At 42.6% G+C, this 26,603-nt stretch overlaps 1 protein-coding gene across 4 annotated transcripts in view; it reads right to left on the bottom strand.

Moving 5' to 3' along the window:
• LOC106573581 (protein strawberry notch homolog 2) overlaps nt 1–26,603 on the bottom strand; it is a 118,814-nt gene that overhangs the window by 41,203 nt on the left and 51,008 nt on the right. For 2 of the 4 annotated variants that reach the window (XM_014148740.3, XM_014148741.3), the window contains exon 4: nt 25,866–25,974. In XM_014148740.3, the coding sequence (XP_014004215.1) occupies nt 25,866–25,974 (109 nt within the window). Of the gene's footprint in view, nt 1–7,453; nt 7,918–25,865; nt 25,975–26,603 lie in introns of those variants that run through there. The other 2 variants (XM_045697235.2, XM_014148742.3) reach the window with 2 other exon arrangements.

The following is a 26,603-nucleotide window of genomic DNA, read 5'->3' as shown; positions in this document are numbered from 1 at the left end:
TCAGCATGACAATGCTCCCGTGCACAAAGCGAGGTCCATACAGAAATGGTTTGTCGAGATCAGCGTGGAAGAACTTGACAGACCTGCACAGAGCCCTGACCTCAACTCCATCAAACACCTTTCGGATGAATTGGAACGCCGACTGCGAACCAGGCCTAATCGCCCAACATCAGTGTCCGACCTCACTACTGCTCGTGGCTGAATGGAAACAAGTCCCCACAGCAATGTTCCAACTTCTAGTGGAAAGCCTTCCCAGAAGAGTGGAGACTGTTATAGCAGCGAAGGGGGGACCAACTCCATATTAATGCCCATGATTTTAGAGTGAGATGTTCGACGAGCAGGTGTCCACATACATTTGGTCATGTAGTGTACATACACACCCCAGGCTGGGAGGTTTCACAACCAACCAGCGAGGACAGGAGAGGGACTTTAATAGGCAGGATAGCAGCTCTAGGGGAACCCTAAGGGGGCTAGAAGCCAGCCAACAGGGTCTGTGTGTGTGTTTACAAGGTCAGAGGAGCAGGACGAGTGGTGCGGTTGTGTGTGTGATATGTATGTGTCTTAAGGCTGGCAAAGAGCTCCTAAAGAGGGGTTTTGCAAGGGCACAGCACTCAGCTAATCAGTGTTTACTGGAAGCGCTCTGATTACACTCCTGGTTGTGTCGTGTGTGTGTGTGCACTTGTGCATGTGTTAGCTCTGCTAGGGCAAGATCAGACTTGAGCTTCGAAAGCAGCCTCTTGAAGATTTGTGCCTGTGGCCAGCTAAAATGGAACAGCTGCATTTTTTGTGTGTGACAGAAGAGAAATGGGGAAGAGAAGCCGAGACGATCCCTGGAAACTCTCCCCCCTCCATTCCTCCACCAGTGCCCCTCCCACCACCATTCCAAGAAACGTGGCTGTTCCGGCAGATGAGTGATTAGTAAACAAGGAGGAACAAAATGTAACCAGAGGCAGACATATACTACACCCCTCCCCCCAACTGCTCAGCAGTTAATACAGTGGAAACACAAGCTTAGTGATGAATTCCGTCCTACAGTGAACATAAGGAAGGGCTTCATACTCTCTTACACTAGAAACTAGGCAACCTTCATTACCTCCAATTAGACTCACCACAAAAAGACCAGACGATATAACATGCACATACCACTTTATACTTTAGACATTTTGTTTATTGATTGACAAATTGATATTGTCATGAACAGTCAGATATGAGAAATAATGACGTCCTTTTCCCCACCACTCCAACCCTCTTGCTCAGACAGGACGAACCTTATTATCAAAGCAAAGATGAGACGGCAGCCTTTCCCTCTCAGAGCCAGGATAAGAGCTTTGATAATGAACAAACAGAAACAATCCCCTACCCAAACATCATGGCCAAGGTCGTTCTTCTCTAAAATCACCAACCAATTGGACCCCCAGATCCACTAATCTCCACTCACAGAGAGAGCGAGAGGAGGAGGAGAGAGAATAACCCGAGCAGACTGGAATGTATTTTTCTTAATAAATGTGAAGCAAAGCAACCGTGACTGGTAAAGCACTATTTGTTCCCGCAGTGATGCGGCTGGTGCTGCAGCTAAGATTATGTTCTGTGAGGCAGAGATAAGGCCTGAATTCCAACTGCACTGATGATAATCTGGCCAACAACAGCCACAGACTGCCTGGCTCCTAATCCTCACAGGACAAAACATGGAGATGGCAGAGTGAGCGAGCGAGCGATGGGAAACATGGAGATGGCAGAGTGAGCGAGCGAGCGATGGGAAACATGGAGATGGCAGAGTGAGCGAGCGAGCGATGGGAAACATGGAGATGGCAGAGTGAGCGAGCGAGCGATGGGAAACATGGAGATGGCAGAGTGAGCGAGCGAGCGATGGGAAACATGGAGATGGCAGAGTGAGCGAGCGAGCGATGGGAAACATGGAGAAATCTGTGAATGAGTGAGTGGTGTGCGTCCGTGCATGCACATGCAGGCTCATGCGTGTGTGTGTGTGAGAGAGTGAGTGGTAGCAGACAGTGTATGGCCTTTGTGAGAGAAAAGGATTTCAAAGTGAAAATCCAGGACAAGTTGTGTGTTTATTTATGAAACGGCAGAGCTGCGTGTTGGTTGGCTAGTACCCAGTTTGTTGGTCAGTCCTCATGTCATCACACAAAGCCAGTCCTTCACAGGTTCCTCTTACACTTCATTTTCTCCTGTTTTAGTGCTTAACCCAGCATTCTCCTTTTCTCATCATCCTGACCCACGCAGAGGAAAACCACATTCACGCCCATATATACAGTACCTGTAGACCCCCTTTCCACAATCCTTCAGTCACATGATACAACCCCCTGGATGTGACCACAGAGACACAGATGCACGCACACACGCATGCACGCACGCACGCACTAAATTGTGTTTGAGAGCCTGGGATAATTGCAGTTGCCTGGCTGCATTGAGTAATGGAAACATTGAGAGTAAAGAATCGCTGCAATTAGCATCCCTGTCAGAAAGCAAGGCAACGCATACACTGCTGGGTCTGAGATGATTGTGTTGACTGCCTCCTGAGTTAAAGCAGCACTGCCAATGACAAAGCCATCAGACATGAATCACTCACAAATATCTGTACTTGTTGTTAATTGGGCCATCTTGAATTGGATGTCTTTTAGCTAGCCGACATTCTTATTTTCCTTGTCATGTGAAGTAAACACATTTAATAACAAATGTAATAACATTTAAAAACAAAACAAACATCCTGTCTCTGGCCAAGAAGCTTTCCCAACATAATTAAAATAATGATAGTAGCTTTACATAGCAGGCTTGTGATAAGACATGAGGCTGGTCATTGTTCAGCAACTGTAGAAGGCATGGCTCAGCTCTAGAAGGTATGTCTATCTTTTCAGGAAGTCGTAACATACAGAGTGTTTCTCTCTGGCCCATTTTAGCTCCCGGATGAAGTTTCCCGTATTACACTCATCTTAGGTCAGTTTGACATTTTATCCACTAATAGTAAAGGTTTTTATTTGGTGGTGTGGGTAAGCTGATCATAGGTTTGTGTTTCAGGGCAGCTTATACCTCCTCCTCCCCAGAGGGGATAAGCAGACTTCCTGAAGCCCTACCCACCACTTCTTCTTCCTCCTCCTCCTCCAAAGAAGCTGACGAGGCAGCCAGGGAATCCCCCTCTAGTCAGCCAGGCCAGCCCAGGAAGTGGAGAGTCACACAGACATCCAGTATGTCTCAAGACAACAAACTCTCATTGTGATGTTTTGTTTGTTTGTTTTTCTACCCAACATTTGCTGTAGCTAGTGTTTTTAGCAGAATGACAACACAGACTTCCTTCTTTCCTCTCCACTGCTGTGTGGTCTATTAAAAAGTATTAGGGCAGGAGCCAAGTAGTTCTGTGAAGTTCCAATATGCCAGCCTGTGTGGACTCAAGTTGATGACATCACTGTCCACAGTGCCGGATGCCAACACAGCTGGTTGAAACACTCCCAACAGCTGTAGCTTGTGTGGAAACAACTTACCCTCCCCCAATCCTAAGCTTTTAATTCCAGGTAGGGGACGTAAAACAGACCTTAAAATCAGTGTCTGTCTGGGACAGGGGTCAGCAATTGTTGTGTAGGAGGGACGGCAGGAGGAGGAAGCCCCACCTGTCTCCAGTGTCCTGTGTGGGTCACGTGGTCCCTGTATGGAACCCAGTACCTACTGCCGTAACCAGAGCCTGACGTGGCCTGTGGCCACGGAGCGGTCTGGATTCTTTTATCCCAGGCAGTCTGTTACCCACATCACCTAACATGGTGTACAGTGCTTGCACACTTTTCAATAATAAAAGGATGCTATAGCAGGCTATCATATTTTAATGATAAAAAAACAATACAGTTGGCTATGAGGCCTGCTGAGATGGCTTTGTCTGTTTTGGGTTGGCAGGGAGAGAACGGGACTCTCTCAGGCTGTGGAGGGGCAGTAGGGCACAACGATCCTCTTACTCCAACAGCAGCACCACCATAAAATGCATTCAGACGGGTACAACATTAAGATAAGAGAAATGTAATGTAGAAATGTCTGTTCTACACACCAGAGAATAATGTATGGTGTAAACAGCACATTTATATCTGAATGTTACGCAATGCTCAATTCTCTTACACGGAACACCTCTCTTCTTCCCCGCAACAATGAGCTCACAGTCAACTTAGTCAGCTTTAATAAGAAATCTGAATAAGCTAGTCACCCGATAAGGAAGAGGGTTAGCCCAATAGGAGAGCAGCAGTCAGCGGCCCCAGTGATCTCTCTGCCAATAGGAAGTGCAGAAGGGCTGGGTGGAGAGCAGCTGACACACACTGGGAGAAGGTCAATAGTATAATGTGGCTTCCTCTCCTGCTTTCTTTCTTTTTCGAAATCTGCACTGTGAAAAAACTGGACAGGTGATATCACTTTTTTAATGGTGGATATTCATATCACTTTCACCCATCGTTATTTCTTTCTTTCTTCAGAACAGTGCAGATGACAGAAAGGAGTATTGAGATGCACCCATTGTCTCTGAAAAACAAAGAGGGTGGGATTCTGAAGCTTACCGTAAACCAGCACCACGTGTGACTCAGGAATCAGAACAAATAAAAGTGGAAACAAAAGCGGTCAAGTTGATATTGTGTGTGTGCAGTTGTGTTTGTGTGTTTTGGGGTGGGGGGCAGATGTGAGCCTGCATTCTCATGGCTTAAGGGAAATGGCTTCATCAGGGTGCTGACGTCAGATAACTCAGTTCCCAAGAATTGCCGGGTTATTGTGCAGCCTAAGATTGCATCACACTCCACAACACTTACAATGTCAATATCCATATTTTATGGACACACTAAATAGGCTAAAATAAATTAAATCCAAAACCCTTTTCAGTTTTGACCAGGGTTAGGGACCAGTTCAAGGGAACAAATAAAAGAAAACAGAAAAAACCCCGCACATTTTCAAGGAACAGAACCAGAACCGAGAATGAAAGTGATCTTCAATGTTATGGAAGAGAACCATTATTTTAAAAGCATGGGAACCGGTTAATAACGTTATTTTACATTCCGGGCATTTTTTTCCAGTCCCACAAAAAACGGAACAATGCGCATACGCAAAGCCCTCACTGTCACTGGAACTTCTTCCAGTGTCTGCCTGCCTGCCTGCCTGCCTGCCTGCCAGCTGAAAACCTTTGCCACTGTGTGTGTGTGTAGGCTACCTGCCCCACCCCTCGAAGCATGCATCTGTGTGTGTGTGTAGGCTACCTGCCCCACCCCTCGAAGCATGCATCGTCTATTGTAGCTACTGGCATTACATGCATGAGTAAGAAATTAATTAGAGAACAATGGATTCACTTTTTCAATGCTGGTTAAGTATTCTATAGTTATCACGTTTGACATTGGATTTATTAAGTCCAAAAGGTAAGACATGTTTTCTTATTTTAATTCTGGTGCTGCCCTGCACACACAAGCTTGTTAGCTAGCTAGCTTGTTGCTAGCTCTGGTTTAGCTCTGGAAAACTCTAGGCAGCATTATGTGTAATGTAATGGAACTGAGAGTCATGGTCAAGGGCTAGCCCTGGTCCAACGTTAGTTACGCCAACTCTGAATTTCAAAGACATTCAAAGTTCCTTCATAGAAGCTGCTCCTCTGTAGGTATAATTCTATGAGCATAATTCAGATAATGCATGTCATAACAAAAATACCCAGTGCTTCATGCCCAGCGCTCTCCTCACCCGCAAAATTTCAGTCGCATGTTACACCCTACTTGTCTGTCCAATGCATGTACATAGCTTGCCCGCTCCACAGCAAGCTGCTCTATCCATTGGTGAAGCCATTTAATGTTGTGCTAAATGTAAAAATAAAATGAATTCAGAGGTTTAAAAAGGAACAGAAAGGAACGATAAACAATTGTTTGGTTCAAACCAGTTCAGAACTTTATTTTGCTGGTTGGAACAGTGGAATGGAATGCAAAATAATGTGTGGTTCTGTTCAGAACAAAACAATTGGAAAATAATTTTGCTTCCAACCCCTGGTTTTAACCAAATTACAATGACATATCACTTTTAATGCCAGTTTCTCTTTTGATTTGGAATGGAATTGGCTGAAGAAAAAAAGCACCTTTTAAAATCCCACCCCACACACTGGCACTCCAACACCAGAAGCCCATGTTAACATTCCGCTCTCCCAGTTCCAGTAAAACATGCCTTGCTGCCACTCCGGGCCTAAAATAGTGCTGACTCCCTTGTATCTGCAGTGGACAAGACAAGACGAGCGAGAGAGAGGACACACACACACACACACATATACACATACACATACACATCCACACACACACACACACACACACACACACACACACACACACACACACACACACACACACACACACACACACACACACACACACACACACACACACACACACACACACACACACACACACACACACCACCTCTGGACCGGGAAAGTATTACAGTGGACTACTCTACACTCACTTGTTGGAAAAAATACCGTCTGTCTGCGTACATTGGACGTCAATGAAAGAGCATGACACAGACCACTGCATGACGCACGGATTCAACTGTAAAAATGGGCATTGTGATGAAAACACTGAATTTGTTGATAATATCAACCTTGCAGCCAAATCATGTCATTAGCTGAATGAACATGAATCGAATACATTCCAGATTCATTTAGAACAAAAAACATTCAGAGAATGTATGACTGTGTTCTGTCCTCTATACTTGGAATAGAGAGATGAGGAGAGAGCATGGCACTTCTGCTGTATGTATGGTGGTCATGCGCAGCGATCAGGTTCTAGGACTTACTGGAAGGCTGTGGTCCAGACAGCGTTTATATCGTGATTGGCAGACACCAACAGAGACGAGCAGCATAGGAAGCCCAATGTGAAACAGAACAAACTCCAAAACCACCAATATGCTTGATATAATATTCATTCAATAGTCATCTATTTATTTATAATAGCATATTGAATATAACGCAGTCCAATGTCTAAGAATGAAGAGAATGTGCAGCTGATTTTTTGTTGTTGACATGAACATGTAATTAGTAGTTATTGATAGAGCAGTAACCTAGCCTATACATGTCTGAACTTAACCAAACTTTAGCTAATTCTATATAGGTCAGAGGAGGCCATAATGCAAGCTAGGCAGAAGGGGTGAGGCCTAGGTGTACTGACGATTTCTATTCTACCAAGGAGGTGGAGGAGGAGAAGGAAGAATATTAAACAATAACCCATTCCAGAAAGCAAACAAATAAATAACCAAATCAGTTCACCAGATAACACCTAACCTACTACTTATTCTCCATTACCTACGCGACAGTCAGTGTTTCAAACAAACACATCGGTACAAAAAAAGAAAATAAATGAAAACAGCCATCCCGCAAACATCTATAAATGATTGTTCACCCCAGACACAGAGCTCTGCTTTACACACTTCAACATAAAGAACTGAGGACGAACCTTACCTTGGGAAGTGGTCGTCCCAACTGTGAATAGAGTTTAGTCCAAAGCGGCAGAATAGAAGACATGAGTCCAAAAGCTTTGGGCGGAAAGACCACACACCCCTAATTCACCTTTCCCTTACAACGACAGATCGTTCCATGTGCTGGAGCTGTGGAAACACCTCACAGCTGTAATGTTTCCCAATAGCAGACGGCCCAGCTCCTCAGAACACCAACACACACATTTGGACAACGCAGACTACAGGTAAGCTCTGGGCAGAAAACACTGCCCTAAAACACACACATTTCCTGCTACGGCTGGACTGACAGGTATTTGCATAGAGGTTTAGTCATATTGATCGTAGTCTAGTTCCTCAATGCTCTAAGGTGCTGGGGAGAGAGCAGAGGGGAGGGGAGCAGAAGGAGGAGGAGCTTTCAGGAAATGATGCTTTTGTTGGTAAGTGACTAGAGTTACTGGCAGTCAAGCTCATTTTACTGTACATGGTGTAACTCAACCGCATTTGTAGTGTAAACAGTGCTGCGTGCTGGGTCCTCTTTAGCGGCTCTTGAGCCGCTGCTTACGGCTGTGTTTAATGGTGTGGGATCAGTATTTAATGATTATTATATTTAGAGGTTGGTTGGTAGACTTATTTTCAGACGCTGACTTTTGTCTGCCTGACAGATTAGGCTCCATTTCAAGGCTACTGCTGCTGCTGCTTGAAGTGGAAATGATGTGGACTTCTAATGATTGAGTTTTGCTGAGCTGAGATGTCAAACTAATTAAAGAGCTAATGGAATGGGCAGTCACTGATCAGTGTTGTGCTACAGTAGATGGAGAGGTCATTCAAAGCACCTGTTCCACACTGACAGTCCATGTAGCTATATGGTTCAGAAATACTGAGAAGAGTTTTGATATCTCATCCGACACAGACAACGAGCGAGTCTATCTAATATATAAGTCACCATAACTTACACCACAGGCCTATCTGTGATACAAACTGAAAAATGACAGGATCTATATGCTATCAAAAAAATAATTATACGATAAAGAGATTACAATGAATTACACTGATATGATGGAAGGCCCTTCAACAGCTGATGTCTTCTCCACATCTGAACTCATCCCGAGTTCTGCACAGATGCACTACGGACACCGACACAATCCATCATAACTGACATCTCTGCTTATTGAAAACAAGGCTGTGATCGGCAAAACACCTGGGGGAAAGGCTATAGATAAATTAGAATGATAAGACAGAGATGAAAGAAATCGGCTAGTACTAAAAAGATAGTGCCTTCAGAAAGTATTCACACCGCTTTACTTTTTCCACATTTTGTTCTGTTACAGCCTAAATTTAAAATGGATTCAATTGAGATTTTGCATAACCAGCTTACACACAATACCCAATAATGTCAAAGAGGAATTTTGCTTTTAGAAATTTAGACAAATTAATAAAACATTTAAAGTTGAAATGTCTTGAGTCAATAATTATTCAACCCCTTTGTTATGGCAAGCCTAAATAAGTTCAGGAGTACAAATGTGCTTAACAAATCACATAAGTTACATGGACTCATTCTGTGTTCAATAGTAATGGTAAACATGATTTTTGAACAACCACCCCATCTCTGTACCCCCCACACACACAGATAATTGTAAGGTCCCTCAACAGAGTAGCACATTTTAAACACAGATTCAACCACAAAGACCAGGGAATTTTTTCAAAGCCTCGCAAAAAAGGGCACCGATTGATAGATGTGTAAAACTGTTTAAAGCAGATGCTGAATACCTATTTGATTGTGGTAGTTATTCATTAGGCTTCGGATGGTGTATAAATACACCCAGTTACTACGAAGATACAGGCGTCCTTCCAAACTAAGTTAACGGAGAAGACGGAAAATGCTTCTGGATTTCACTAAGAGGCTGATGGTGATTTTATAAAACAGTTCATGTTTGTGATATGAGAGAACTGAGAATGGATCATCAACATTGTAGTTACTCCACAATACTAACCTAAATAACAGAGTGAAAAGGAGGAAGCTTGTACAGAATAAAAATATTCAAAAACATACGTCCTGTTTGTAACAAGGCACCTGGTTCAGTCTGCTTGTCAACAGACACTGGGAGACGAATTCACCTTTCAGTAGGACAATAACCTAAAAACACAAGGCCAAATATACACTGGCGTTGCTTACCAAGACGACATTGAATGTTCCTGAGTGGCCTAGTTACAGTTTTGACTTAAAATCAGCTTGAAAATCTATGGCCTGAAAATGGTGGTCTAGCAATACTCAACAACCAACTAGACAGAGCTTGAAGAATAATACTTTAAAAAAAAGGCAAATATTATACAATCCAAGTTTGCGAAACTCTTAGAGACTTACTCCAAAAGACTTACAGCTGTAATTGCTGCCAAACGTGTTTCTTGAATACTTATCTAATCAATATATTGGTGTTTTATTTTTCATTAATTTGTAATAAATGTTAGAATTGTTCTATCACTTTGACAGAGTATTTAGAGCAGATCATTGACCAAACACAAAATGTGGAAAAAAGTCAAGGCGTGTGAATACTTTCTGAAGGCACTGTAGCTCCTGATTTCCTTTAAGAAATGATGAATGTGAAACAATCACATATTTCACAATAACATCCTCCTTCCTGGCAGAGGGATGGTGCAGGGCCACTGCCCTCTGCAAACAGGAACAGAGATGGGGCACCGTGTTGCCCCCCTCCACTGGGCTAGTCTGGTCCAAAATGGAGACCGACAGACTAAGTGGTGCCTCTGGGTAGTGTCATGGGGGAGATTGTGGGAATCCTCATGCCTGTAACGGTCACTGAGCTATTGGGACATCGGCAAGGATGAGTCACTGATAGGCTGCCTCTTTCAAGCCGGCAGTGTCATCTCTCCCCTAAGTGTCAAACTCAGGACAATAGAGTAACTGTGGCGGCAGGGGCTGCTGCTGCTGTTGTTGGAGAAAAAAAAGCAATATCTATTGCTGAGACAGAACCAAAGAGTGTTAAACATTAAAAAGCAACATGAAAAGCACAAAATGTTGCTTTCCCACAAATTGCGAGGCTAGCTGTATGCCCCCAATTGGAGGACTACCTGTAGCAATCAATTTGTTACAATAACTTCCTGGTATAGAAGTAATAATAAAAATGTATTAAACTTGTATAGCTCTTTTCATCACAGAAAATGATCTCAAGGTGCATAAAAAGCAAAACAAAGATTTCAATTGAGATGGTAGAGATAGAGATTTTATGTCTCCATTTGGCTTCTGATAAAAGGCTGGAAGTTGAGGCAGTTTGGATTGGAAAGACAGTGTAGCTTCAGTGGAGCAGGTATCGATGGTACAGCCAGAGAAAAACAAAGACAGTCTGATAAACAAGCCCGGAGCGCTTCATTAGTGCACCACATCTCCTTCTCCGACGGTCAGTTCCTCCACATGACCCGCTCCTCCGTAGATAGTGGTTCTCCATTGCCAAACATGTAGCACCTACCTGGGGGATGCCACAGCTGCTGAAAAGCGCATGAAAATCCACCACATCTTGGCAGTGATTAAGAACAGTCCCTGAGCCTCTTTGCCATCTCTAGACACAGCATGCTGTACTTGTAATTCATCCCAACAGATGAAACAAAGCCGGGGCTGCATTATTTGAATCCAAAACAGCCAGCTACCTAGCGATAAGCCAAAAATATACTTTTCATCCCAATTATGCAACTCAGCGTAAAGACCTCAAGATGTAAGTGATCAACCCCCCGGAGCAGTCAGACACCCACACATTTTTTAAAAGCAACAAAAAATATAAAATATACAATATTTACAGAGCTCTCAGCGTAGGTAACCTCACAGTGCCATGGCAACCACTGAACTCAGTTGGCCATCCAAAAGGCAATTTGTGACGTGAATTAGAGAAGAAAGAAAACTGTCTTCGCAAAACAAGCACAGTACAAAACCTGCATTTCAGAACTTATGGACTTAACTATTACACTAACAGTGCCATTTCTGTAGGGCTTTCTACTGCAACAAAAAACAAGCAGAGACAATAAAACAAGCCATTTAGCTTGATTCAGTTAGAATAAACACAGGACATGGGGGAAGCTTTCACTTGGTACAGAACCTGAGGGTGTTAAGTCAATGGACATTATCCAGACACTTTCTTTTGCAATTCAGGGCTTCAGAAGAATTGAACATGGCCTTTAAAGCCTTTCGTTTTCTATCTCCTTGGAGAAGATGGCGGAGTATGGTATGGTTGCTGTCTTGCAAGCACCGACCCGACTTTAGCAATGTTTTGGCATTTGTCTTTTTTCCCCCTTCTTTCTATGGTATTTCTCATGTGTTTCTTATCTATATTATTATTGTATTATTGCATTGTTGGGAAAGAGCACACAAGTAAGTATTACACTGTACTGTTTTACACCTGCTGTATCCTGTAAAAGAAACTTTAACAGGAGGGGGTGGGGAGGCAGAACGGCTCTGTTCATACATACAGATTAGTGATCTAACAAAGACAGCCTGACACTTCATGGGACAATCAGGAAGTAGGAAAGAGTATGTGCACCGTGTGTGTGTGTGTGTGTGTGTGTGTGTGTGTGTGTGTGTGTGTGTGTGTGTGTGTCTGTGTGTGTGTGTGTATGTGTATGTATCAGAGTGTCCTCAGCATTGAATATGTGTGCGGTGGATATACTCCTCACTCCAACTGTGGCTTACTGGTGAGAGTGGTTAGAAAAAGTGCTCTCCTATGATTCTTCTTCCCGTAAGCAGGGCAGCATTTCTCTTATTTTCCCTGAATCATGTTACACAGCACAGCGAATCAGATGATCTGTGTGGAGAGATCAGACAGCGCTCGTGACCCAGATCCTCAGTGTGTGCATGCTGCATGCACATTGCCCTGCAAGCTTTCTGTGGCAAATTTTCTAAATGTGTGACAACATGCTAGCATAATGCCACAGAAACGACTCTCTCTAGCAAAAATGCTAGCCATGGGTTTAGAGTGCATTCGGAAAGTATTCAGACCCCTTGACCTTTCCACGTTACAGCCTTATTCTAAAATATGAATTTTTGCAAATGATTTAACAATAAAAAAATATGAATATGAATATTACTTAAGTATTCAGACCCTTTACTCAGTACCTTGTTGAAGCACCTTTGGCAGCGATTACAGCCTCGACTCTTGAGTATGATGCTACAATCTTGGCACACCTATATTTGGGGAGTTTCTCCCATTCTTCTCTGCAGATCCTCTCAAGCTCTGTCAGGTTGGATGGAGAGCATTGCTGCGCAGCTATTTTCAGGCCTCTCCAGAGGTGTTCGATTGGGTTCAAGTCCAAGCTCTGTCTGGGCCACTCAAGGACATTCAGAGACTAGTCCCGAAGTCACTCCTGCGTTGTCTTGGAGTGACCATGCTTCACCGTAGGGATGGCTCCAGGTTTCCTCCAGACTTGACGCTTGGCATTCAGACCAAAGAGTTCAATCTTGGTTTCATCAGACCAGAGAATCTTGTTTCTCATGGTCTGAGAGTCCTTTAGGTGTCTTTTGGCAAAATCCAAACGGGCTGTCATGTGCCTTTTACTGAGGAGTGGCTTCCTTCTGGCCACTCTACCATAAAGGCCTGATTGGTGGAGTGCTGCAGAGGTGGTTGTCCTTCTGGAAGGTTCTCCCATCTCCACAGAGGAACTCTGTTTTGGGGACCTTCAATGCAGCAGACATTTTTTTTGACCTTTTTCCGGATCTGTGCCATGACACAATCCTTTCTCGGAAATCTACAGCCAATTCCTTCGACATAATGCCTTGTTTTTTCTCTGACATGCACTGTCAACTGTGGGACGTTATATAGGCAGGTGTGTGCCTTTCCAAATCATGTCCAATCAATTGAATTTACCACAGTTGGACTCCAATCAAGTTGTAGAAACATCTCAAGGATGATCGGGGTCGGCATGTAGCCTTAGTGGTTAGAGCGTTAACCGAAAGTTTGCTGGATCGAATACCCGAGCTGACGAGGTAAAAATCTGTCGCTCTGCCCCTGAACAAGGCAGTTAACCCACTGTTTCCCGGTAGGCCATCATTGTAAATAAGAATTTGTTCTTAACTGACTTGTCTTGTTAAATAAAAGGTTAAATAAAACATTTAAATTAAAATAAATGTAAAAACTTTTTTTAATCAATGGAAACAGGAGCTCAATTTCAAGTCCCATAGCAAAGGGTCTGAATACTTATGTCAATAAGATATTTTTTTTTACATTATAAATAGATTTGCAAGCATTTTTTAAAACCTATTCTTGCTTTGTCATTATGGGGTACTGTGTGTAGATTGAGAAGTAAAACTTTAAAAAAATAAAAAATAAATAAGGTAACAAAATGTGGAAAAAGAGAAGGGGTCTGAATATTTTCCAAATGCACTGTACATGCATTCTGATTTGAGGTGAACACGCATGTGAGCGAGCATGAATACACAGAGAGAGAGCGAGAGAACGAGAGAGAGAGACAGAGAGAGCCACAAACTCCACCGCTCCATGCACATCCCCACCCACTGAGTGCAGCACCGTTTGACCGGTCTGAAATGTGAAAAGGTCAAGCCTTTCCACAACAAGCTCATTCTACTGAGCCTGGGTGCACCTCCCATCCTGAGCACACGGAGGCCCAAAGGCACTTCACACACCGCACACAAGCATACACACTCCCATTTCATCTGCCTTGACAAAGCCAATCAGTTTCTGCCTGAGTAAGAGAAGGGGACTCCTCAGACATTTAAATCTGGCAGCACTCAGGGCAGCAGATGTTAGGAGAACTATAACTACACTCAAGAGAACAATGGACATGTGGATAGATAGATATAGTAGTGTAGCTTTCATGTAGATAGATAGAAGTATAGCCATCATGTGGATGGATAGTAGTATAGCCTTCATGTGGATAGATAGATAGTAGTATAGCCTTCATGTGGATAGATAGTAGTATAGCCTTCATGTGGATAGATAGTAGTAGTATAGCCTTCATGTGGATAGATAGATAGTAGTATAGCCTTCATGTGGATAGATAGTAGTATAGCCTTCATGTGGATAGATAGTAGTAGTATAGCCTTCATGTGGATAGATAGTAGTATAGCCTTCATGTGGATAGATAGTAGTATAGCCTTCATGTGTATAGATAGATAGTAGTATAGCCTTCAGGTGGATAGATAGATAGTAGTATAGGCTTCATGTGGATAGATAGATAGTAGTAGTAGAACCTTCATGTGGATAGATAGATAGTAGTAGTATAGCCTTATGTGGATAGATAGTAGTAGTATAGCCTTCATGTGGAGAGAAAGATAGTAGTATAGCCTTCATGTGGATGGATAGATAGATAGTAGTAGTATAGCCTTTATGTGGATAGATAGATAGTAGTATAGCCTTCATGTGGAGAGATAGTAGTAGTAGTAGTAGTAGTATATCCTTCATGTGGATAGATAGATAGTAGTATAGCCTTCATGTGGAGAGAGAGATAGTAGTATAGCCTTCATGTGGATAGATAGATAGTAGTAGTATAGACTTCATGTGGATAGATAGATAGTAGTATAGCCTTCATGTGGATATAGATAGATAGTAGATAGATGTGGATAGATAGATAGTAGTAGTATAGACTTCATGTGGATAGATAGTAGTAGTATAGACTTCATGTGGATAGATAGATAGTAGTATAGCCTTCATGTGGATAGATAGATAGTAGTATAGCCTTCATGTGGATAGATAGTAGTATAGCCTTCATGTGGATAGATAGATAGAAGTATAGCCTTCATGTGGAGAGAGAGATAGTAGTATAGCCTTCATGTGGATAGATAGATAGTAGTAGTATAGACTTCATGTGGATAGATAGATAGTAGTATAGCCTTCATGTGGATATAGATAGATAGTAGATAGATGTGGATAGATAGATAGTAGTAGTATAGACTTCATGTGGATAGATAGATAGTAGTAGTATAGACTTCATGTGGATAGATATATAGTAGTATAGCCTTCATGTGGATAGATAGATAGTAGTATAGCCTTCATGTGGATAGATAGATAGTAGTAGTATAGACTTCATGTGGATAGATAGATAGTAGTAGTATAGACTTCATGTGGATAGATAGGTAGTAGTATAGCCTTCATGTGGATAGATAGATATATAGATAGATAGTAGTATAGCCTTCATGTGGATAGATAGATAGTAGTAGTATAGACTTCATGTGGATAGATAGATAGTAGTAGTATAGCCTTCATGTGGATAGATAGTAGTAGTATAGCCTTCATGTGGATAGATAGATAGTAGTATAGCCTTCATGTGGATAGATAGATAGTAGTATAGCCTTCATGAGGATAGATAGATAGTACTATAGCCTTCATGTGGATAGATATATAGTAGTAGTAGTATAGACTTCATGTGGATAGATAGTAGTAGTATAGCCTTCATATGAAGAGATAGTAGAAGTAGTATAGACTTCGTGTGGATAGGTAGAAGTAGTATAGCCTTCATGTGGAGCTGGTGTATAGCCTTTATGTGGAGAGATAGTAGTATAGCCTTCATGTGGATAGATAGTAGTAGTATAGCCTTCATGTGGATGGATAATAGTAGTATAGCCTTCATGTGGATAGATGGTAGTAGTATAGCCTTCATGTGGATAGATAGATAGTAGTATAGCCTTCATGTGGATAGATAGTAGTAGTATAGCCTTCATGTGGATAGATAGATAGTAGTATAGCCTTCATGTGGATAGATAGATAGTAGTAAAGCCTTCATGTGGATAGATAGATAGTAGTAAAGCCTTCATGTGGATAGATAGATAGTAGTAGTATAGACTTCATGTGGATAGATAGATAGTAGTATAGCCTTCATGTGGATAGATAGATAGATAGTAGTAAAGCCTTCATGTGGATAGATAGATAGTAGTAGTATAGACTTCATGTGGATAGATAGATAGTAGTATAGCCTTCATGTGGATAGATAGTAGTATAGCCTTCATGTGGATAGATAGATAGTAGTAGTATAGCCTTCATGTGGATAGATAGATAGTAGTAGTATAGACTTCATGTGGATAGATAGATAGATAGTAGTATAGCCTTCATGTGGATAGATAGATAGTAGTAAAGCCTTCATGTGGATCGATAGATAGTAGTAGTATAGACTTCATGTGGATAGATAGATAGTAGTATAGCCTTCACGTGGATAGATAGATAGTAGTATAGCCTTCACGTGGATAGATAGATAGTAGTATAGGCTTCATGTGGATAGATAGATAGTATTAGTATAACCTTCATGTGGATAGATAGTAGTAAAGCCTTCATGTGGATAGATAGATAGTAGTATAGCCTTCATGTGGATAGATAGTAGTAGTAGTAGTATAGACTTCATGTGGATAGATAGTAGTATAGCCTTTATATGAAGAGATAGAAGTAGTATAGACTTCATGTGGATAGGTAGAAGTAGTATAGCCTTCATGTGGAGACTGTAGTATAGCCTTCATGTGGAGAGATAGTAGTATAGCCTTCGTGTGGAGAGATAGTACTAGTATAGCCTTCGTGTGGAGAGATAGTACTAGTATAGGCTTCGTGTGGAGAGATAGTACTAGTATAGCCTTCGTGTGGAGAGATAGTACTAGTATAGCCTTCGTGTGGAGAGATAGTACTAGTATAGCCTTCGTGTGGAGAGATAGTACTAGTATAGCCTTCGTGTGGAGAGATAGTACTAGTACAGCCTTCGTGTGGAGAGATAGTACTAGTACAGCCTTCGTGTGGAGAGATAGTAGTACAGCCTTCGTGTGGAGAGATAGTAGTACAGCCTTCGTGTGGAGAGATAGTAGTACAGCCTTCGTGTGGAGAGATAGTAGTACAGCCTTCGTGTGGAGAGATAGTAGTACAGCCTTCGTGTGGAGAGATAGTAGTACAGCCTTCGTGTGGAGAGATAGTAGTATAGCCTTCGTGTGGAGAGATAGTAGTATAGCCTTCGTGTGGAGAGATAGTAGTATAGCCTTCATGTGGAGAGATAGTAGTATAGCCTTCATGTGGAGAGATAGTAGTATAGCCTTCATGTGGAGAGATAGTAGTATAGCCTTCATGTGGAGAGATAGTAGTATAGCCTTCATGTGGAGAGAAAGATAGTGGTATAGCCCTCATGTGGAGAGATGAACTCAGCAAAAAAAGAAACGTCCTCACTGTCAAATGTGTTTATTTTCAGCAAACTTAAAATGTGTAAATATTTGTTTGAACATAAGATTCAACAGACATAAACTGAACAAGTTCCACAGACATGTGACGAACAGAAATTGAATAATGTGTCCCTGAACAAAGGGGTGGGGGAGGGGGTTAAAATCAAAAGTAACAGTCAGTATCTGGTGTGGCCACCACCTGCATTAAGTACTGCAGATTTGCCAGTTCTTGCTGTGAGATGTTACCCCACTCAAGGCACCTGCAAGTTCACAGACATTTCTGGGGGAGAATGGCCCTAGCTCTCACCCTCCGACCCAACAGGTCCCAGACGTGCTCAATGGGATTGAGATCCGGGCTCTTTGCTGGCCATGGCAGGACACTAGCATTCCTGTCTTGCAGGAAATCACGCACAGAACGAGCAGTATCGCTGGTGGAATTGTCATGCTGGAGGGTCATGTCAGGATGAGCCTGCAGGAAGGGTACCACATGAGGGAGGAGGATGTCTTCCCTATAACGCACAGCAATGAGATTGCCTGCAATGACAACAAGCTCAGTCTGATGATGCTGTGACACACCGCCCCAGACCGTGACGAACCCTCCACCTCCAAATCGATACAGCTCCAGAGTACAGGCCTCTGTGTAACGCTCATTCCTTTGACAATAAACGCGAATCCGACCATCACCCCTGGTGAGTCAAAACCACAACTCGTCAGTGAAGAGCACTTTTTGCCAGTCCTGTCTGGTCCAGCGACGGTGGGTTTGTGCCCATAGGCGACGTTGTTGCCAGTGATGTCTGGTGAGTACCTGCCTTACAACAGAACTACAAGCCCTCAGTCCAGCCTCTCTCAGCCTATTGCAGACAGTCTGAGTACTGATGGAGGGATTGTGCATTCCTGGTGTAAATCAGGCAGTTGTTGTTGCCATCCTGTTCCCGTCCCGTAGGGGTGATGTTTGGATATACCGATTCTGTGCAGGTGTTGTTACACGTGGTCTGCCACTGCGAGGACGATCAGCTGTCTAGTTTCCCTGTAGCGCTGTCTTTGGCATCTCACAGTACGGACATTGCAATTTATTGCCCTGGCCACATCTGCAGTCCTCATGCCTCCTTGCAGCATGACCAAGGCACATTCACGCAGATGAGCAGGGCCCCTGGGCATCTTTCTTTTGGTGTTTTTCAGAGTCAGTAAAGGCCTCTTTAGTGTCCTAAGTTTTCATAACTGTGCCCTTTAATTGCCTACCGTCTGTAAGCTGTTAGTGTCTTAATCGTGCCACAGGTGAATGTTCATTAATTGTTTATGGTTCACTGACCAAGCATGGGAAACAGTGTTTAAACCCTTTATAACGAAGATCTGTGAAGTAATTAGGATTTTTAAGAATTATCTTTGAAAGACAAGGTCCTGAAAAAGGGACATTTCTTTTTTTGCTGAGTTTAGATAGTAGTATAGCCTTCATGTGGAGATATGGATAGTACTAGTATAGCCTTCATGTGGATAGATAGATAGTACTAGTATAGCCTTCATGTGGATAGATAGATAGTAGAATAGCCTTCATGTGGATAGATAGTAGTAGTATAGCCTTCATGTGGAGAGATAGTAGTAGTAGAATAGCCTTCATGTGGAGAGATAGTAGTAGTAGAATAGACTTCATGTGGAGAGATAGTAGTATAGCCTTCATGTTGATAGATAGATAGTAGTATAGCCTTCATGTGGATAGATAGATAGCAGAATAGCCTTCATGTGGATAGATAGATAGCAGAATAGCCTTCATGTGGAGAGATAGTAGTAGTAGAATAGACTTCATGTGGAGAGATAGTAGTATAGCCTTCATGTTGATAGACAGATATTAGTATAGCCTTCATGTGGATAGATAGATAGCAGAATAGCCTTCATGTGGATAGATAGTAGTAGTAGAATAGACTTCATGTGGAGAGATAGTAGTAGTATAGCCTTCATGTGGATAGACAGATAGTAGTATAGCCTTCATGTGGATAGATAGATAGCAGAATAGCCTTCATGTGGATAGATAGTAGTAGTAGAATAGACTTCATGTGGAGAGATCGTAGTAGTAGAATAGACTTCATGTGGAGAGATCGTAGTAGTAGAATAGACTTAATGTGGAGATATAGATAGCACTAGTATAGCCTTCATGTGGAGAGATAGTAGTAGTAGTAGTATAGCCTTCATGTGGATAGATAGATAGTAGTAGTAGTATAGCCTTCATGTGGAGAGATAGTAGTAGTTGTATAGCCTTCATGTGGATAGATAGCAGTATGAACCTTCATGTGGATAGATGGATAGTAGTATAGCCTTCATGTGGATAGATAGCAGTATAACCTTCATGTGGATAGATAGCAGTATAACCTTCATGTGGATAGACAGATAGTAGTATAGGCTTCATGTGGATAGATAGATAGTAGTATAGGCTTCATGTGGATAGATAGTAGTATAGCCTTCATGTGGATAGATAGATAGTAGTAGTATAGACTTCATGTGGATAGATAGATAGTAGTAGTATAGACTTCATGTGGATAGATAGATAGTAGTAGTATAGCCTTCATGTGGATAGATAGATAGTAGTATAGCCTTCATGTGGATAGATGGATAGTACTAGTACAGTGAGGGAAAAAAGTATTTGATCCTCTGTTGATTTTGTACATTTGCCCACTGACAAAGAAATGATCAGTCTATAATTTTAATGGTAGGTTTATTTCAACAGTGAGAGACAGAATAACAACAAAAAAATCCAGAAAAACGCATGTCAAAAATGTTATAAAATGATTTGCATTTTAATGAGGGAAATAAGTATTTGACCCCCTCTCAATCAGAAAGATTTCTGGCTCCCAGGTGTCTTTTATACAGGTAACGAGCTGAGATTAGGAGCACACTCTTAAAGGGAGTGCTCCTAACCGCAGCTTGCTACCTGTAAAAAAGACACCTGTCCACAGAAGCAATCAATCAATCAGATTCCAAACTCTCCACCATGGCCAAGACCAAAGAGCTCTCCAAGGCTATCTATCTATCCACATGAAGCTCTCCAAGGCTGGAATGGGCTACAAGACCATCGCCAAGCAGCTTGGTGAGAAAGTGACAACAGTTGATGCGATTATTCGCAAATGGAAGAAACACAAAAGAACTGTCAATCTCCCTCGGCCTGGGGCTCCATGCAAGATCTCACCTCGTGGAGTTGCAATGATCATGAGAACGGTGAGGAATCAGCCCAGAACTACACGGGAGGATCTTGTCAATGATCTCAAGGCAACTGGGACCATAGTCACCAAGAAAACAATTGGTAACACACTATGCCGTGAAGGACTGAAATCCTGCAGCGCCCGCAAGGTCCCCCTGCTCAAGAAAGCACATATACATGCCCGTCTGAAGTTTGCCAATGAACATCTGAATGAGTGAAAGGACAACTGGGTGAAAGTGTTATGGTCAGATGAGACCAAAATGGAGCTCTTTGGCATCAACTCAACTTGCCGTGTTTGGAGGAGGAGGAATGCTGCCTATGACCCCAAGAACACCATCCCCACCGTCAAACATGGAGGTGGAAACATTGTGCTTTGGGGGTGTTTTTCTGCAAAGGGGACAGGACAACTTCACCGCATCAAAGGGACGATGGACGGGGCCATGTACCGTCAAATCTTGGGTGAGAACCTCCTTCCCTCAGCCAGGGCATTGAAAATGGGTCGTGGATGGGTATTCCAGCATTACAATGACCCAAAACACACGGCCAAGGCAACAAAGGAGTGGCTCAAGAAGAAGCACATTAAGGTCCTGGAGTGGCCTAGCCAGTCTCCAGACCTTAATCCCATAGAAAATCTGTGGAGGGAGCTGAAGGTTCGAGTTGCCAAACGTCAGCCTCGAAACCTTAATGACTTGGAGAAGATCTGCAAAGAGGAGTGGGACAAAATCCCTCCTGAGATGTGTGCAAACCTGGAAGCCAACTACAAGAAACGTCTGACCTCTGTGATTGCCACCAAGTACTAAGTCATGTTTTGCAGAGGGGTCAAATAGTTATTTCCCTCATTAAAATGCAAATCAATTTATAACATTTTTGACATGCGTTTTTCTGGATTTTTTTGTTGTTATTCTGTCTCTCACTGTTCAAATAAACCTACCATTAAAAATACAGACTGATCATTTCTTTGTCAGTGGGAAAACGTACAAAATCAGCAGGGGATCAAATACTTTTTTTCCCTCACTGTAGTGTGGATAGATAGATAGATAGTACTAGTATAGCCTTCATGAGGATAGATAGATAGTAGTAGTATAGACTTCATGTGGATAGATAGATAGTACTAGTATAGCCTTCATGAGGATAGATAGTAGTATAGTCTTCATGTGGACGATGAAAGGAAAAGTACTTCCCCAAACTGTTGGCACAAAGTAGGAAGCACAGAATCGTCTAGAATGTCATTGTATGCTGTGGCGTTAAGATTTCCCTTACCTGGAATTAAGGAGCCTAGACCGAACAATGTATAACAGCCACAGACCACTATTCCTCCTCTACCAAACTTTACCATTTTGACACTATGTGCTTCGGAGGTGCCGTTCTGTGAGCTTGTGTTGCCTACCACTTCACAGTGTGGTAGTGTTGTTGCTCCTAGACGTTTCCAATTCACAATAACGTCACTTAAAGTTGACACGGGCAGCTCGAGCAGGGCATAAATTTGACATACCGACCTGTTGGAAAGGTGGCATCCTGGCACGTTGAAATTCACTGAGCTCTTCAGTGAGGCCATTCTACTGCCAATGTTTGTCTATGGAGACAGCATGGCTGTGTGCTCGATTTTATACACCGGTCAGCAACGGGTGTGGCTGAAATAGCCGAGTCCACTAATTTGAAGGGGTGTCCACATACTTTTGTATATACACTACCGTTCAAAGGTTTGGGGTCAAAGAAAAGCACATTTTTTGTCCATTAAAATAACATCAAATTGATCAGAAATACAGTGTAGGCATTGTTAATGTTGTAAACTACTATTGTAGCTGGAAACGGCTGATTCTTTATGGAATATCTACAAAGGCGTACAGAGGCCCATTATCAGCAACCATCACTGCTGTGTTCCAATGGCACGTTGTGTTAGTTAATCCAAGTTTAGAATTTTAATAGGTTAATTGATCATCAGAAAACACTTTTGAAATTATGTTAGCACCGCTGAAAACTGTTCTGATTAAAGAAGCAATAAAACCGGCCTTCTTTAGACTAATTGAGTATCTGGCATTTGTGGGTTCGATTACAGGCTCAAAATGAAACGAATAACTTTCTGTAACTCGTCAGTCTATTCTTGTTCTGAGAAATGAAGGTTATTTAATGCGAGAAATTGCCAAGAAACTGAAGATTTTGTACAATGCTGTGTACTACTCCCTTCACAGAACAGCGCAAACTGGCCCTAACCAGAATAGAAAGAGGAGTGAGAGGCCCCGGTGCACAACTGAGCAAGAGGATAAGTACATTAGAGTGTTTGAGAAACAGACGCCTCACAAGTCCTCAACTGGCAGCTTCATTAAATAGTACCCGCAAAACACAAGTCTCAACGTCAACAGTGAAGAGGCGACTCTGGGATGCTGGCCTTCTAGGCAGAGTTCCTCTGTCCAGTGTCTGTGTTCTTTTGCCCATCTTAATCTTTTCTTATTATTGGCCAGTCTGAGATATGGCTTTTTCTTTGCAACTCTGCCTAGAAGGCCAGCATCCCGGAGTCACCTCTTCACTGATGACGTTGAGACTGGTGTTTTGCGGTTACTATTTAATGAAACTGCCACAAATTCTTCAGAGTTCAAGTAACAGACACATCAACATTAACTGTTCAGAGGAGACAGCATGAATCAGGCCTTCATGGTTGAATTGCTGCAAATAAACCACTACTAAAAGGACACCAATAAGAAGAGGAGACTTGCTTGGGTCAAAAAACACGAGCAATGGACATTAGACCGGTGGAAATCTGTAATTTGGTCTGATGGGTCCAAATCTGTGATTTTTGGTTCCAACCGCCGTGTCTTTGTGAGACGCAGTGTGGTTCCCACCGTGATGCATGGAGGGGGAGGTGTGATGGTGCTTTGCTGGTGACACTGTCTGTGATTTATTTAGAATTCAAGCCACACTTCACCAGCATGGCTACCACAGCATACGATACGCCATCTCTTCGGGTTTGTGCTTATTGGGACTATCATTTGTTTTTCAAGAGGATAATGACCCAACAAACCTCCAATCTCTGTTTTTCAGTCTTTCGGTCCCAGCTTTGATGCACCTGTACTGACCTCACCTTCTGGAGGATAGCGGGTTGAACAGGCCGTGGCTCGGGTGGATGATATCCTTGATGATCTTTTTGGCTGTCGGGTGCTGTAGGTGTCCTGGAGGGCAGTCAGTCTGCCCCTGGTGATACGTTGGGCAGACCTCACCATCCTCTGGAGAGCCCTGCGGTTTCTAGCAGGGGAGAAGCATGGTGGTCGGGGGATGTTTTTCCGCAGCAAAGATGAACGGAGCAAAGTACAGAGAGATCTGTGATGAAAACCTGTTCCAGAGCGCTCAGGACCTCAGACTGGGGCGAACGTTCACCTTCCAACAGGCTAATGACCCTAAGCACACAGCCAAGACAAAGCAGGAGTGGCTTTGGGACAAGTCTCAATGTCCCAGAGCCAGAGCCCGGACTTGAACCCGATCAAACATCTCTGTAGAGACCTGAAAATAGCAACGCTCCCCATCCAACCTGATAGAGCTTGAGAAGATTTGCAGAGAAGAATGGAAGAAACTCTCCAAATACAGGTGCGCCAAGCTTGTAGCGTCATACACAAGACGACTTGAGGCTGCAATTGCTGCCAAAGGTGCTTCAACAAAGTACTGAGTAAAGGGTCTGAATGCTTATGTAAAAGTGATTTCAGTTAATTTTTAATAAATTAGAAAAAATGTCTGAAACCCCATAATGACAAACCAAACAGGTTATTGTGTGATGAGGAAAAAAAATACAATTGTATAAATTTTAGAATAAGGTTGTAACCTAACCAAATGTGGAAAAAGTCAAGGGGTCTGAATACTTTCTGAAAGAACTGTATATTAATTGTGGGTTGAGTTGGAGACAGTAATTCAGACAACTAGAAAGGCCAGTCTAAATATCACACTGCTTGTCAAGAAGAAAAAAAGCTACATGAAAAACTAGGAAAATCCCCTATGAAATACCACACTGAACGCATAACATAGTTCCTATATGACAAAGACAAGCTGCTATCTTTGTTCTCCTAAAATCCCCATCTGAATATCATGCTGTAATCAGAATAAAATCACAAAACACCTACACTCATTCAAGTGTCTACAAAGCAAAACTGACATTTCAGAGGTATGTTTGTGTCATATGACACCGGTGGGGGTGTGTGTGGAGCTCTGTACAGTGTGTGCAGCACCCATTTTAGTCTACACCACACAGCTGGGCAGTGCCAGGGAGCTGTAGGGCATTCACTCCTCCCAGGCATCTGTGCGTACTTGGCAGGTGCCACACTTGGGTAAGAGGCTCTTCATAAAGTAAATAAGCATACCCCAAACCACTGAACACTCATTACTCACCAGCCACCTGATACAGGACAGGCCGGATGTGAGAGGCATACTGACTGGCTCTTCATTAACACATCACTGCTCTCCTTTACCCACAGCTACTGGAGCCCAATGTGTTAATATCCTAACACACAACCTCCATACAAACAAGCCCAGATGAGAAGTCAATGGTCTGTGTTGTTAAGGCTAATCTCAGTCAGTGGAGGCCAGGGGAGGGATTCATTTTCCATATGAAGAGAAGTGGAATTGCCTGGGTTGACACAAAGTGTGTATAAGTGGGCAATATAAATCAAGAAAATAAATATAGCCCATAGGATGCTAAATATAAACAGAGGGGTGAAATTCCCTGTCCCAAAAGCCCCCGGGTGATCGGTGGTGCATAAACTCAACAAGCAAATATGAGGAAGAAAGCAAGAGATAAAATTCCTCCATGCAAAAACTCTCCCCGAAAAACCCCACTTTCAAGTGTTCCTCAAAAGGTGCAATGAGAGCAGCCATTTTCCTCAGAGTGACAGAGTGAATAGAACCTGATGGCAACAACTAAAGCCCTGCTAAATGACAGTGGCTTATTAATAACAAGCCTTCACAGGAAAAGGAGCAGGTAGCGTAGACAGTGTCAGACAACGTTTTAATCAGTTTCTGCAGCCAGGAATAACCAACCATCCTGAAGACAGGATCAGAGACAGAGAGCGAGACAGAGGGGGACAGAGGGAGCATGTTATAGGGAAATCTTACCTGAGGGAAGTCTCCGTTCCTGGGGAGGTTGAGGAAATCGTCATGGAACCCTGAATGGCTGAACATGTCCATGTGCATATCGGGCATAGGGGCATTCAAGTGGTATTGCCTGAAAAAGGTCAGAGGTAAGGCAGCTTAATGAGATGTACTGAGAGATCGAGAGCAGAGCGCTGTGGATAGCAGGTTTCACAAGGGAACTCCCTAGTCATCATTAGGTGGGCAGAAGTTGAATCAGAAGGCGTTTGGAATTTATTTAAACAAAGGAAACTAGAAGATTTTGGCATGGCATGGTTGGAAAAACAACCGTCTCATACTAGCCCAACAAAGACATATCTAAGAGCAAGAATAGTGAGAGGATAAAAGGAATAAATAAAGTCAACATGCACACAAAGTGTAATACATCAACCCGTACAAACTGTGGAGTCATAACACAAGCTATTCAACCAAATGAGTCATTATCCTAAAGGAGTTCTCTTTTTTACAACCAAATCTCTATTTGTGATGTAAATGGCATGTTATAGAAGGGTCCAGACACCTTAACAGAAGTGCTTTGCTATTTGGCAGGCAGTCACACAAGTAAATTAGTTTACAATGAAAAAGCAAAGTACTTTTTGCAAAAAGGATGCATGGCAATCATATTCATAATGTTTATCATAGTAAGAATGTAGCCAGCTACAATTCCTAAGTTTTCGCTAGAAGTTAATCTTGTATTTTACTGGAGAAAATAGGCTACCCCGA

This window comes from Salmo salar, chromosome 16 (assembly GCF_965601325.2).
Source record: "Salmo salar chromosome 16, fSalSal1, whole genome shotgun sequence".
NCBI lineage: Eukaryota > Metazoa > Chordata > Actinopteri > Salmoniformes > Salmonidae > Salmo > Salmo salar.
The sequence above is the reverse complement of the archived record's forward strand: the minus strand, read 5'-3'. Positions and strand labels throughout refer to the sequence as shown.